Raw genomic sequence first — 15283 nt, 5'->3', positions numbered from 1 at the left:
CTGTAGGCGACCTCCTGACCTGCACAAGAGGCAGCGATGCACGCTTTAGAGCTCAATCTAGAGCTGCATGCACTCTAAAAGGTTGCCAGTTGCCAGGTGTGAAAGTCATGCATGTCACCTTATTAGCTCCATGACTGCTGACTCAGCACTTTTTGCTCCGTCAGCATTGGTTGGGTGTTGCGCAATATGCTTCTAGAAACATGGAGTCCTAGACAGCCATCCCACGAGCTTTCTCATGCACTCCAGATCATTGTTACACTTACAGAAAATCCTATGTTATATGTTGTGAAGAACAATCTGTCACCTGCATTGATTAACACCAGGTACTCGCTGTGGTCTTCATTGATCCAGCTAAGTACTGTACTTTGATCCAAAGTACTGTACTGTACATTGATCCAGCTGAAGACAGTTTCTACTGTACATTGATCCAGCTGAGGACAGTTTCTACTGTACATTGATCCAGCTGAGGACAGTTTCTACTGTACTGTACATTGATCCAGCTGAGGACAGTTTCTACCGTACATTGATCCAGCTGAGGACAGTTTCTACTGTACTGTACATTGATCCAGCTGAGGACAGTTTCTACTGTACATTGATCCAGCTGAGGACAGTTTCTACTGTACATTGATTCAGCTGAGGACAGTTTCTACTGTACATTGATCCAGCTGAGGACAGTTTCCACTGTACATTGATGCTGCTGAGGACAGTTTCTACTGTACTGTACATTGATCCAGCTGAGGACAGTTTCTACTGTACATTGATCCAGCTGAGGACAGTTTCCACTGTACATTGATCCACCTGAGGACAGTTTCTACTGTACATTGATCCAGTTGAGGACAGTTTCTACTGTACATTGATCCAGCTGAGGACAGTTTCTACTGTACATTGATTCAGCTGAGGACAGTTTCCACTGTACATTGATGCAGCTGAGGACAGTTTCTACTGTACATTGATCCAGCTGAGGACAGTTTCTACTGTACATTGATGCAGCTGAAGACAGTTTCTACTGTACATTGATCCAGCTGAGGACAGTTTCTACTGTACATTGATCCAGCTAAGGACAGTTTCTACTGTACATTGATCCAGCTGAGGACAGTTTCTACTGTACATTGATCCAGCTGAAGACAGTTTCTACTGTACATTGATCCAGCTGAGGACAGTTGCTACTGTACTGTACATTGATCCAGCTGAGGACAGTTTCTACTGTACATTGATCCAGCTGAGGACAGTTTCTACTGTACTGTACATTGATCCAGCTGAGGACAGTTTCTACTGTACATTGATCCAGCTGAGGACAGTTTCTACTGTACATTGATTCAGCTGAGGACAGTTTCTACTGTACATTGATCCAGCTGAAGACAGTTTCTACTGTACATTGATCCAACTGAGGACAGTTTCTACTGTATATTGATCCAGCTGAGGACAGTTTCTACTGTACTGTACATTGATCCAGCTGAGGACAGTTTCCACTGTACATTGATCCAGCTGAGGACAGTTTCCACTGTACTGTACATTGATCCAGCTGAGGACAGTTTCTACTGTACATTGATTCAGCTGAGGACAGTTTCTACTGTACATTGATCCAGCTGAAGACAGTTTCTACTGTACATTGATCCAACTGAGGACAGTTTCTACTGTATATTGATCCAGCTGAGGACAGTTTCTACTGTACTGTACATTGATCCAGCTGAGGACAGTTTCCACTGTACATTGATCCAGCTGAGGACAGTTTCCACTGTACATTGACACTCTGGCACCATCTGCTGGACATTTAGTGCAACTGCACCTTTTCTCACTGATTTCTTTTTGTCTTTTCAGAATATGCCCGGACACAACGATGCCCTCCAACAGCACAAACCCTGGTCTCTTCCTCATACCCAACACCTCGCCCCCCGCAGCGGGATCTTACCCACAATCCAATGCTCTCCACCAAGTAGGAACCTCACCCTGGTTGCTTTTCCCCCCGAACACGCCCGGTGACAACTCCTCCCCCGCCATTTCCCTCTGGAACCTGACCTGGGGATCACAGGCCGGCAATGAAACGTCACTTCCGGATCCTCTGGGCGGGCACACGGTCTGGCAGGTGGTGCTCATCGTGCTGCTGACGGGGATGCTCTCCCTGGTCACCATCATCGGGAACATCCTGGTGGTGGTGTCCTTCAAGGTGAACCGCCAGCTCAAGACGGTGAATAACTACTTCCTGCTGAGCTTGGCCGTAGCAGACCTCATCATCGGGGTCATCTCCATGAACCTGTACACCGCCTATCTGGTGATGGGCTACTGGGCCTTAGGGAACTGGGCCTGTGACCTGTGGCTGGCTATCGACTATGTCGCCAGCAACGCTTCAGTGATGAACCTCCTGGTCATCAGCTTTGACCGCTACTTTTCTGTCACCAGGCCCCTGACTTACCGGGCCAAACGGACAACAAAACGAGCCGGGATCATGATCGGCTTGGCCTGGTTCGTGTCTCTGGTTCTATGGGCCCCCGCCATCCTCCTGTGGCAGTACTTTGAAGGCCAAAGGACGGTGCCGTCTGATAAATGCTACATCCAGTTCCTCCAGCAGCCCACCATCACCTTCTGCACTGCCATGGCGGCTTTCTACCTGCCCGTCACCATCATGAGTGTCCTCTACTGGCGCATCTACAAGGAGACCGAGAACCGCTCCAAAGAGCTGGCGGGACTGCAGGGCTCGGGGGCCCGCGGCGGCAGGATTGCGGCGAAAAACGGCGGCGTCAACAGAGCTCGGTTCGTGCGTCAAACCGGCAGTACCAGAAGCTGCAGCAGCTACGAGCTGACCAGGTTGTCCCAAAGAAAGAGCGCCTGTCGAGAGCTTGTCAGTCGCCTCCACTGCTGGCCGGGGGTTCGATCATTGAGACCTGGCAGCATACGCCAAGGCGAGGGTGACCCCGATCAAAGCAGTTGCGACAGCTGGAACAACAACGAAAATGCACTCTCACTAGACCAGTCTGGGTCATCAGATGACGAAGACTGCGGTGTTAGAGAAAGCCACACTATCTTCTCTATCGTTCTCAGCCTGCCAGGAATGAAAGCTGCTGTCGACTCTCAGCTCACTTCCTGCGAGGATCTGGATGAAGCCTCAGAGCAGGACCCACTGAGGGGGACGGAAGTTAACCGAGACGCGACGAGCCGAAATGTGGAAAACAGCTACCACCAACGCTTCTGTTCCCGCAAGGTACAGTCCATGCCGACTATCCGGGCGACCCACAACTCCCTGGATGGGACGCCAGCAACGTCTGCGGACGCAACCGCAACGGCCAGTGAGCCCACCCGATCCCCAACCGTCCCCATGTCCTTCAAGGAGGCGGCTCTGGCCAAGCGTTTCGCCGCCCGCGCTCGGACTCAGATCTCTAAGAGGAAGCGCATGTCTCTGGTCAAGGAGAAGAAGGCCGCCCAGACCCTGAGCGCCATCCTCTTTGCGTTCATAATCACGTGGACGCCGTACAACATCATGGTCCTCATCAACGCTTTCTGCAAGGGCTGCATCCCGGACACGTTGTGGGCGGTGGGCTACTGGCTGTGCTACGTCAACAGCACCGTCAACCCCATGTGCTACGCCCTGTGCAACAAGACCTTCCGCACCACCTTCAAGATGATCCTGCTGTGTCGCTGGGACCAGAAGAGGCGGAGAAAGCAGCAGTTCCAGCAGCGGCAGTCGGTGGTCTTCCACAGGAGGATTCCCAGAGAATCCACGTAAAAAGGAGGACACGGTTGCTGGAATGAAAGCTTTTCAAAGTCTCTTCCACCATAGCAAGTTTGTCCATGTGTGCTCCACAAGGGTCTGGGAGGACAGCTTCCTGCACCTGGAAAAGGGCTTCAAACAGAACTTGTCAGTGGGTAAGAAGTATTTAAGTGCAATTGACTGGAGGCTTCAAGGTTGTCACACAGTTTCCTCTTTTTTGTGGCTAGCTGCATTCGTAAACGTGCGTTTAAGGCCTTGAAAAACACAACTTTGCGTGAATGAAAGTTGTGTTGTGTTCACCGACCTCCCTGTTCATTGCCGTCCTGCTTCCTAGAAGTCGCGTGTGATGGGGTACAAATATTCTGCAGATGTTCTTACTTGTGATATTCAGGTGGTTTTTATTTGTGTTTTTTGTTAATATTCCTGAACCTTTTTGAGCCAGTCTTCTGCTAATGAATATGAGATGTGAATATTCAGTGAAATCCTGCTCTTGTGTTCAATGTGATGACAGCCAGTACAGTCCTGGTGGTCTTCTTCCTCTCTCAATATACAGTGACGCCATTCTCTTGTGGGTAGAAAACACACACACACACGCGCACACACACACACACACACACACACGCACACACGTTAATGTTCTTGAACTGCCTTCAAAGTCGGCATCAAAATGATTTAGAAGAGTAGCATTGTTGTAGTGAAGCAATGGCGCCCTCTGGTGGCTAATGAGGGACATTGGTGTTGGTGATTATTTGTCTGATTCCAAACGTGATTAAACATTTTAAAAAAGGTACTGATATACCATTTTTTGATCACCATCCATCATCTTCCGCTTATCCGAGGTCGGGTCGCGGGGGCAACAGCCTAAGCAGGGAAACCCAGACCTCCCTCTCCCCAGCCACTTCGTCTAGCTCTTCCCGGGGGATCCCGAGGCGTTCCCAGGCCAGCCGGGAGACATAGTCTTCCCAACGTGTCCTGGGTCTTCCCCGTGGCCTCCTACCGGTTGGACGTGCCCTAAACACCTCCCTAGGGAGGCGTTCGGGTGGCATCCTGACCAGATGCCCGAACCACCTCATCTGGCTCCTCTCGATGTGGAGGAGCAGCGGCTTTACTTTGAGTTCCTCCTGGATGGCAGAGCTTCTCACCCTAAGGGAGAGACCTGGAAACTCATTTGGGCCGCTTGTACTCGTGATCTTATACTTTCGGTCATGACCCAAAGCTCATGACCATAGGTGAGGATGGGAACGTAGATCGACCGGTAAATTGAGAGCTTTGCCTTCCGGCTCAGCTCCTTCTTCACCACAACGGATCGGTACAACGTCCGCATTACTGAAGACGCCGCACCGATCCGCCTGTCGATCTCACGATCCACTCTTCCCTCACTCGTGAACAAGACTCCTAGGTACTTGAACTCCTCCACTTGGGGCAGGGTCTCCTCCCCAACCCGGAGATGGCATTCCACCCTTTTCCGGGCGAGAACCATGGACTGGGACTTGGAGGTGCTGATTCTCATTCCGGTCGCTTCACACTCGGCTGCGAACCGATCCAGCGAGAGCTGAAGATCCCGGTCAGATGAAGCCATCAGGACCACATCATCTGCAAAAAGCAGAGACCTAATCCTGCGGTCACCAAACCGGAACCCCTCAACGCCATTTTTTGATCACATCCCACATAATTATTTTAATGAATATCTGTCCCAATTTGTTTATAAAGACGGACACTTCTTTACTGCCCTCTGGTGGCCAAGTTCGGTACAGCAGTTCAAAACCCTGCTTTTTAAAGATCTTTACAGTTTGATTGGGTAAATGATGACATCTTTAAAATACAGTGTGTACTCTTGTATTGTTTATGTGTTGTATTTAAAAAAAAACTAAACAAGTTTAAATCCTTTTTGTCACTTGATATTTGATATGCACCCATTGCAAAGATTTGTAAAACTAACATTTGGTTCTTTAACACTGGGAATGTAAACATAGTGAATGCATTTTATTTTATTTTTTATATCAAAAGTATGCCAATCATGTTTTAAGTCAATAAATGGTCCAAAAGAAGGCGTGGCTTCATTTTTGACACATCTACAAGACACATTATTAGGTACACCTCGGAGTAGCTCCATTCCTGAGTGTTTTGCAAACCTGACTCTGGCCAGATCCTGGGAGTCGGTTGAGCGCCACACAAGGATCTGGGCTCAAGGGCATTGCCAACTCCTTCCAGATGGCAGAAAATAATGAAGCAGTCAGGATCGCCGGGGGGGGGGGAGATTTCCTAGATCTGACGTAGCGAGGGAAGCGACTGGCGGACATTGATTCTGCTACTTCACCAGTTGTGTCACATCCCTCCAATATTCATTCTTTAAAAGATGAACACTCAACTTTTGGCCCGACGTGTACCATGAATTGATGAACTTAAAGAAGTTGAACAACTTAGAATTTGGCGGTCAATTGTAGGGAATACCGTATTTCCTTGAATTGCCGCCAGGTATATAGTATGCACCTGACTAGAATTACTGCCGGGGCAAACTCCTTTCACAAAATATTATTTTTATTAGCACATGTCTAGAATTTCCACCGGGTCAAACTTGTTTCGCTAAATAATTAGCATATGCCTAGAATTTCATAAAAAAGCATCTCACCCAACTACTTTTATTAGGGTCCGCCCTGCCTATGGGCAAAGGAACCTATTGAAACTGCTGTGTTTTATTATTATTCTTTCTTTCTTCCGCACCTATACTCGACTAGGCGCTGTATTTTTACCCCCTTAACATGCTTCAAAACTCACCAAATTTGACACACGTCGGTATAGCAAACCTTCCCAACATATTAGGCAGCCAAACCAGAAAAATCAAAATTGCGTGCTAGCGCCCCCTAGGAAGGAAAGAAAAAGTGACTAGGAAGAGACAAAAAACAGACTGCTTGTAACTTCAGTTAGGAATGTCGTAGAGACATGAAACAAAAACCTCTATGTAGGTCTGACTTAGACCTACATTTCCAATTAGAACCTTCTATAGCAAAAATCAACAGGAAGTTGGCAAAAACCCCTTCAAAACAAAATTTTTGCAAAAAATTCCATTTTTGCCTCTTTGAACTAAAAATTTGACCCCCTTAAAATGCTTCAAAACTCACCAAACTTGGCACACTCATCAGGACTGGCAAAAATTGCAATTTAGTGGAAAAAACAAACCTTAAAACTCAAAATTGCGCTCTATTGCAAGTTTTTAATAAAACACAGAAAAAACTGCTCCTAGGAAGAGGAAACAGATAAAACTGCTTGTAACTTCTGGTAGGAATGTCGGACGGACATGAAACAAAAACCTCAATGTAGGTCTCGCTTAGACCTACATTTCCAATTGAACCCTCTATAGCAAAAATCAACAAGAAGTTGGCAAAAACCCCTTCAAAACAAAATTTTTGCAAAAAATTAAATTTTTGCCTCTTGAACTGACATTTGACCCCCTTAGAATGCTTCAAAACTCACCAAACTTGGCACACACATCAGAACTGGCAAAAATTGCGATCTAGTGAAAAAAACAAACCTTAAAACTCAAAATTGTGCTCTATTGCAATTTTTAATAAAACACAGAAAAAACTGCTCCTAGGAAGAGGAAACAGATAAAACTGCTTGTAACTTCTGGTAGGGATGTCGGACAGACATGAAACAAAAACCTCAATGTAGGTCTCGCTTAGACCTACATTTTCAATTGAACCCTTTATAGCAAAAATCAACAGGAAGTTGGCAAAAACCCCTTCAAAACAATTTTTTTGCAAAAAAATAAATTTTTGCCTCTTTGAAATGAAATTCAAAACTCACCAAACTTGGCACACACATCAGGACTGGCAAAAATTGCAATCTAGTGAAAAAAACTAACCTTAAAACTCAAAATTGCGCTCTATTGCAATTTTTTAATAAAACACAGAAAAAACTGCTCCTAGGAAGAGGAAACAGATAAAACTGCTTGTAACTTCTGGCAGGAACGTCGGATAGACATGAAACAAAAACCTCAATGTAGGTCTCACTTAGACCTACATTTCCAATTAGAACCCTCTTAGCAAAAATCAACAGGAAGTTGGCAAAAACCCCTTCAAATCTAAATTTTTGCAAAAAATTCAATTTTTGCCTGTTTGAACTGAAATTTGACCCCCTTAAAATGCTTCAAAACTCACCAAACTTGGCACACACATCAGGACTGGCAAAAATTGCGATCTAGTGAAAAAACCAAACCTTAAAACTCAAAATTGCACTCTATTGCAATTTTTTAATAAAACACAGAAAAAACTGCTCCTAGGAAGAGGAAACAGATAAAACTGCTTGTAACTTCTGGTAGGAATGTCGGATAGACATGAAACAAAAAACCTCAATGTAGGTCTCGCTTAGACCTACATTTCCAATTGAACCCTCTATAGCAAAAATCAACAGGAAGTTGGCAAAAACCCCTTCAAAACAAAATTTTTGCAAAAAATTCAATTTTGCCTCTTTGAACTGAAATTTGACCCCCTTAAAATGCTTCAAAACTCACCAAACTTGGCACACACATCAGGACTGGCAAAAATTGCGATTTAGTGAAAAAACTAAACCTTAAAACTCAAAATTGCACTCTATTGCAATTTTTTAATAAAACACAGAAAAAACTGCTCCTAGGAAGAGGAAACAGATAAAACTGCTTGTAACTTCTGGTAGGGATGTCGGACAGACATGAAACAAAAACCTCAATGTAGGTCTCGCTTAGACCAACATTTCCAATTGAACCCTCTACCGCAAAAATCAACAGGAAGTTGGCAAAAACCCCTTCAAAACAACATTTTCGCAAAAAAATAAATTTTTGCCTCTTTGAACTGAAAATTGACCCCCTTAAAATGCTTCAAAACTCACCAAACTTGGTACACACATCAGGACTGGCAAAAATTGCGATCTAGTGAAAAAAACAAACCTTAAAACTCAAAATTGCGCTCTATTGCAATTTTTTAATAAAACACAGAAAAAACTGCTCCTAGGAAGAGGAAACAGATAAAACTGCTTGTAACTTCTGGTAGGGATGTCGGACAGACATGAAACAAAAACCTCAATGTAGGTCTCGCTTAGACCAACATTTCCAATTGAACCCTCTACCGCAAAAATCAACAGGAAGTTGGCAAAAACCCCTTCAAAACAACATTTTCGCAAAAAAATAAATTTTTGCCTCTTTGAACTGAAATTTGACCCCCTTAAAATGCTTCAAAACTCACCAAACTTGGTACACACATCAGGACTGGCAAAAATTGCGATCTAGTGAAAAAAACAAACCTTAAAACTCAAAATTGCGCTCTATTGCAATTTTTTAATAAAACACAGAAAAAACTGCTCCTAGGAAGAGGAAACAGATAAAACTGCTTGTAACTTCTGGTAGGAATGTCGGACAGACATGAAACAAAAACCTCAATGTAGGTCTCACTTAGACCTACATTTCCAATTGAACTCTCTATAGCAAAAATCAACAGGAAGTTGGCAAAAAAACCCTTCAAAACAAAATTTTTGCCAAAAATTCAATTTTTGCCTCTTTGAACTGAAATTTGACCCCCTTAAAATGCTTCAAAACTCACCCAACTTGGCACACACATCAGGACTGGCAAAAAATTGTGATCTAGTGAAAAAGACAAACCTTAAAACTCAAAATTGTGCTCTATTGCAATTTTTTAATTAAACACAGAAAATACTGCTCCTAGGAAGAGGAAACAGATAAAACTGCTTGTAACTTCTGGTAGGAATGTCGGACAGACATGAAACAAAAACCTCAATGTAGGTCTCACTTAGACCTACATTTTGATAATTGGCATCCTTCAGTTAAAATCAACAGGAAGTTAAAAAAAATACCCCTTCAAAATAAAAGTTTTGTAAAAAGCTGTCACCTTTTTCAAACGTAAACTCCTCCGAGTGTGTTTGTCGTTTCGGCTTCAAACTCGCACAGGAGAGAGATTGAACCCTTTTGATAAAAAACCAAACCCCAAAAGTCAAAATTGCGCTCCAGCGCCCCCTAGGAAAAAACCCAGACAAAACTGCTTGTAACTTCTGTTAGGAATGTCGTACAGACATGAAACAAAGACCTCAATGTAGGTCTCACTTAGACCTACATTTTGATGATTGGCATCTTTCAGTTAAAATCAATAGGAAGTTAAAAATTACCCCTTCAAAATAAAAGTTTTGTAAAAAGCCGTCACCTTTTTCAAACGTAAACTCCTCCGAGTGCGTATGTCGTTTCGGCTTCAAACTCGCACAGGAGAGAGATTGAACCCTTTTGATAAAAAAACCAAACCCCAAAAGTCAAAATTGCGCTTCAGCGCCCCCTAGGAAAATACCCGGACAAAACTGCTCGTAACTTCTGTTAGGAATGTCGTACAGACATGAAACAAAGACCTTTATGTAGGTCTGACTTAGACCAGGGCTTGGCAGCGGCCAAAGGCGGACCCGACCAACGCTGCTTGCAGCTTTAATTGTTGTATTTGTATTTACCCGTTTAATCTAATATTAAGTATTTGTTCTTCCGACGTGAGAACATTTCAATCAATCAATCAAAGTTGACTTGTATAGCCCTAAATCACCAGTGTCTCAAAGGGCTGCACAAGCCACCAGGACATCCTGGGATCAGATCCCACAACAGGGCAAGGAAAAACTCCACCCAATGGGAAAACAATGAGGAACCTTGAAAGGGACCTGCAGGTCTTTATTGTTTTTTGCACAAGTACAAGGAAACTTTGTTTTCAGCACAGGGGGCCCAGTCTGGAGTGGGAAAAACGCTCCGTAACAAAGTCCTCCCCTAAAAGGTTGCCAGATGTCCTGTTGTCATCATTCCCAATAGGTGATATCTTCTCGTCCTCCACTGAAAGGTTGCCAGATGTCCTGTTGTCATCATTCCCAATAGGTGATGTCTTCACGTCCTCCCCTAAAAGGTTGCCAGATGTCCTGTTGTCATCATTCCCAATAGGTGATGTCTTCACGTCCTCCCCTAAAAGGTTGCCAGATGTCCTGTTGTCATCATTCCCAATAGGTGATATCTTCTCATCCTCCACTGAAAGGTTGCCAGATGTCGTGTTGTCATCATTCCCAATAGGTGATATCTTCTTGTCCTCCACTGAAAGTTTGCCAGATGTCCTGTAGTCATCATTCCCAATAGGTGATGTCTTCACGTCCTCCCCTAAAAGGTTGCCAGATGTCCTGTTGTCATCATTCCCAATAGGTGATATCTTCTCATCCTCCACTGAAAGGTTGCCAGATGTCCTGTTGTCATCATTCCCAATAGGTGATATCTTCTTGTCCTCCACTGAAAGGTTGCCAGATGTCCTGTTGTCATCATTCCCAAAAGGTGATGTCTTCACGTCCTCCCCTAAAAGGTTGCCAGATGTCCTGTTGTCATCATTTCCAATAGGTGATGTCTTCACGTCCTCCCCTAAAAGGTTGCCAGATGTCCTGTTGTCATCATTCCCAATAGGTGATGTCTTCACGTCCTCCCCTAAAAGGTTGCCAGATGTCCTGTTGTCATCATTCCCAATAGGTGATATCTTCTCATCCTCCACTGAAAGGTTGCCAGATGTCCTGTTGTCATCATTCCCAATAGGTGATATCTTCTCGTCCTCCACTGAAAGGTTGCCAGATGTCCTGTTGTCATCATTCCCAATTGGTGATATCTTCTCGTCCTCCACTGAAAGGTTGCCAGATGTCCTGTTGTCATCATTCCCAATAGGTGATGTCTTCACGTCCTCCCCTGAAAGGTTGCCAGATGTCCTGTTGTCATCGTTCCCAATACGTAGATATCTTCACGTCCTCCCCTGAAAGGTTGCCAGATGTCCTGTTGTCATCATTCCCAAAAGGTGATGTCTTCACGTCCTCCCCTAAAAGGTTGCCAGATGTCCTGTTGTCATCATTCCCAATAGGTGATATCTTCTCGTCCTCCACTGAAAGGTTGCCAGATGTCCTGTTGTCATCATTCCCAATAGGTGATGTCTTCACGTCCTCCCCTGAAAGGTTGCCAGATGTCCTGTTGTCATCATTCCCAATACGTAGATATCTTCACGTCCTCCCCTGAAAGGTTGCCAGATATCCTGTTGTCATCATTCCCAAAAGGTGATGTCTTCACGTCCACCCCTAAAAGGTTGCCAGATGTCCTGTTGTCATCATTCCCAATAGGTGATGTCTTCACGTCCTCCCCTAAGAGGTTGCCAGATGTCCTGTTGTCATCATTCCCAATAGGTGATGTCTTCACGTCCTCCCCTGAAAGGTTGCCAGATGTCCTGTTGTCATCATTCCCAAAAGGTGATGTCTTCACGTCCTCCCCTAAAATGTTGCCAGATGTCCTGTTGTCATCATTCCCAATAGGTAGATATCTTCACGTCCTCCCCTGAAAGGTTGCCAGATGTCCTGTTGTCATCATTCCCAATTGGTGATATCTTCTCGTCCTCCACTGAAAGGTTGCCAGATGTCCTGTTGTCATCATTCCCAATAGGTGATGTCTTCACGTCCTCCCCTGAAATGTTGCCAGATGTCCTGTTGTCAACATTCCCAATAGGTAGATATCTTCTCGTCCTCTACTGAAAGGTTGCCAGATGTCCTGTTGTCATCATTCCCAAAAGGTGATGTCTTCACGTCCTCCCCTAAAATGTTGCCAGTTGTCCTGTTGTCATCATTCCCAATAGGTGATATCTTCTCGTCCTCCCCTGAAAGGTTGCCAGATGTCCTGTTGTCATCATTCCCAATAGGTGATATCTTCTCGTCCTCCACTGAAAGGTTGCCAGATGTCTTGTCGTCATCATTCCCAATAGGTGATATCTTCACGTCCTCCCCTAAAAGTTTGCCAGATGTCCTGTTGTCATCATTCCCAATAGGTAGATATCTTCACGTCCTCCCCTGAAAGGTTGCAAGATGTTCTGTTGTCATCATTCCCAATAGGTAGATATCTTCACCTCCTCCACTGAAAGGTTCCCAGATGTCCTGTTGTCATCATTCCCAATAGATGATATCTTCTCGTCCTCCACTGAAAGGTAGATATCTACCTATTGGGAATGATGACAACAGGACATCTGGCAACCTTTCAGGGGAGGACGTGAAGATATCTACCTATTGGGAATGATGACAACAGGACACCTGGCAACATTTCAGTGGAGGACGAGAAGATATCACCTATTGGGAATGATGACAACAGGACATCTGGCAACCTTTCAGTGGAGGACGAGAAGATATCATCTATTGGGAATGATGACAACAGGACATCTGGGAACCTTTCAGTGGAGGAGGTGAAGATATCTACCTATTGGGAATGATGACAACAGAACATCTTGCAACCTTTCAGGGGAGGACGTGAAGACATCACCTATTGGGAATGATGACAACAGGACATCTGGCAACCTTACAGTGGAGGAGGTGAAGATATCTACCTATTGGGAATGATGACAACAGAACATCTTGCAACCTTTCAGGGGAGGACGTGAAGACATCACCTATTGGGAATGATGACAACAGGAAATCTGGCAACCTTACAGTGGAGGAGGTGAAGATATCTACCTATTGGGAATGATGACAACAGGACATCTGGCAACCTTTTAGGGGAGGACGTGAAGACATCACCTTTTGGGAATGATGACAACAGGACATCTGGCAACCTTTCAGGGGAGGAGGTGAAAATATCCACCTATTGGGAATGATGACAACAGGACATCTGGCAACCTTTTAGGGGAGGACGTGAAGACATCACCTATTGGGAATGATGACAACAGGACATCTGGCAACCTTTTAGGGGAGGACGTGAAGACATCACCTATTGGGAATGATGACAACAGGACATCTGGCAACCTTTTAGGGGAGGACGTGAAGACATCACCTTTTGGGAATGATGACAACAGGACATCTGGCAACCTTTCAGGGGAGGAGGTGAAGATATCTACCTATTGGGAATGATGACAACAGGACATCTGGCAACCTTTCAGGGGAGGACGTGAAGATATCTACCTATTGGGAATGATGACAACAGGACACCTGGCAACATTTCAGTGGAGGACGAGAAGATATCACCTATTGGGAATGATGACAACAGGACACCTGGCAACATTTCAGTGGAGGACGAGAAGATATCACCTATTGGGAATGATGACAACAGGACATCTGGCAACCTTTCAGTGGAGGACGAGAAGATATCATCTATTGGGAATGATGACAACAGGACATCTGGGAACCTTTCAGTGGAGGACGAGAAGATATCATCTATTGGGAATGATGACAACAGGACATCTGGCAACCTTTCAGTGGAGGACGAGAAGATATCATCTATTGGGAATGATGACAACAGGACATCTGGGAACCTTTCAGTGGAGGAGGTGAAGATATCTACCTATTGGGAATGATGACAACAGAACATCTTGCAACCTTTCAGGGGAGGACGTGAAGACATCACCTATTGGGAATGATGACAACAGGAAATCTGGCAACCTTACAGTGGAGGAGGTGAAGATATCTACCTATTGGGAATGATGACAACAGGACATCTGGCAACCTTTTAGGGGAGGACGTGAAGACATCACCTTTTGGGAATGATGACAACAGGACATCTGGCAACCTTTCAGGGGAGGAGGTGAAGATACCTTTTGGGAATGATGACAACAGGACATCCGGCAACCTTTCAGGGGAGGACGTGAAGATATAACCTATTGGGAATGAGGACTCAGGTGTGTGCTGATTGGTGGGAGGAGCCAGCAGCAGGTGACACACCTGGTCACTTCCTGTCTTCTACCCGGCAGCAGCAGCAGCAGTGTGCAAAGACAGCCTGCTCACGCTAAGAATAGTGCTTGCATTGTGATGAGCGGGCCGATGACGGCGCGTGAGGACGGCAGACATGTGACGATGAAGACAGTCCATGTGACCGAGGAGAGTCTCTCACAAGAGGACAAACGCTGCTCTGTCCGCTGCTCTTCACGCCGTCTGCTGCACTCAGGCAAGTCCTCGCTCCTTATTTCACATCTTCTCATTTCACTTCCATCACGACAAGCTCGGTAAAAAGTCCAGCGGTGGACCGTGTTTGCATTTCTACTAAAAGGTCGACTAGTTCTTGTTGGTTTGACTTGAGTTTGCTTGTCCTGCACCACGCCCTAACATGTGGTCCTTAAAGTACTTCAAGGAGAAAACTAGCAGCAAATCTCTGGTCGAGCTTGTTGAAAAGTAGAAGTTAGGTAAGTTCAGCTGTTGTCCGATGACATTTAAATTGTATCGACTACTTTTCCTGTCTGCAATACTTACTTGGCCGCTTGTATGAGTTACTGATAACAAGTCAAGCTTAGTTTTACTGTCCAGTTATGGTTTTTATATCCTGTTGGGGGTAGAACCGAGTGTATGGAGCGAGTGAAAATATGTAAATATCATCAAAGTGACTTCTCATGTCTTTTTAAACCTCGGCATCAGCTTAAGGAAAATGTTCATGAAATGATGTTGGGTCAGTTGACAAAAAGTCTGGGAAATAATCACTCAAATCACTTTTCTAATTATCGTCATTGGAGGATCATGATTGCATTATTTTTACTGTAGTCATAGTACAAGTAGCAATATTATTATTACTGTCATTAAGTGTATTCATGC

At 44.9% G+C, this 15283-nt stretch overlaps 1 protein-coding gene and 1 pseudogene across 2 annotated transcripts in view; both read left to right on the top strand.

Annotated features, from left to right (window-relative positions):
• LOC133559715 (muscarinic acetylcholine receptor M3-like) overlaps positions 1 to 5738 on the top strand; it is a 155089-nt gene extending 149351 nt beyond the window's left edge. For both annotated transcript variants that reach the window (XM_061911747.1, XM_061911746.1), the window contains exon 3: positions 1819 to 5738. In XM_061911747.1, coding sequence (XP_061767731.1) covers positions 1838 to 3718 — 1881 coding nt within the window. In that variant the 5' untranslated portion in view covers positions 1819 to 1837 and the 3' untranslated portion in view covers positions 3719 to 5738. The remainder of the gene's footprint in view (positions 1 to 1818) is intronic.
• Positions 5739 to 14474: 8736 nt separating this feature from the next.
• LOC133559714 (formin-2-like) overlaps positions 14475 to 15283 on the top strand; it is a 140412-nt pseudogene continuing 139603 nt past the window's right edge.

This window comes from Nerophis ophidion, linkage group LG09 (genome assembly GCF_033978795.1).
Source record: "Nerophis ophidion isolate RoL-2023_Sa linkage group LG09, RoL_Noph_v1.0, whole genome shotgun sequence".
Lineage (NCBI taxonomy): Eukaryota > Metazoa > Chordata > Actinopteri > Syngnathiformes > Syngnathidae > Nerophis > Nerophis ophidion.
The sequence above is the reverse complement of the archived record's forward strand: the minus strand, read 5'-3'. Positions and strand labels throughout refer to the sequence as shown.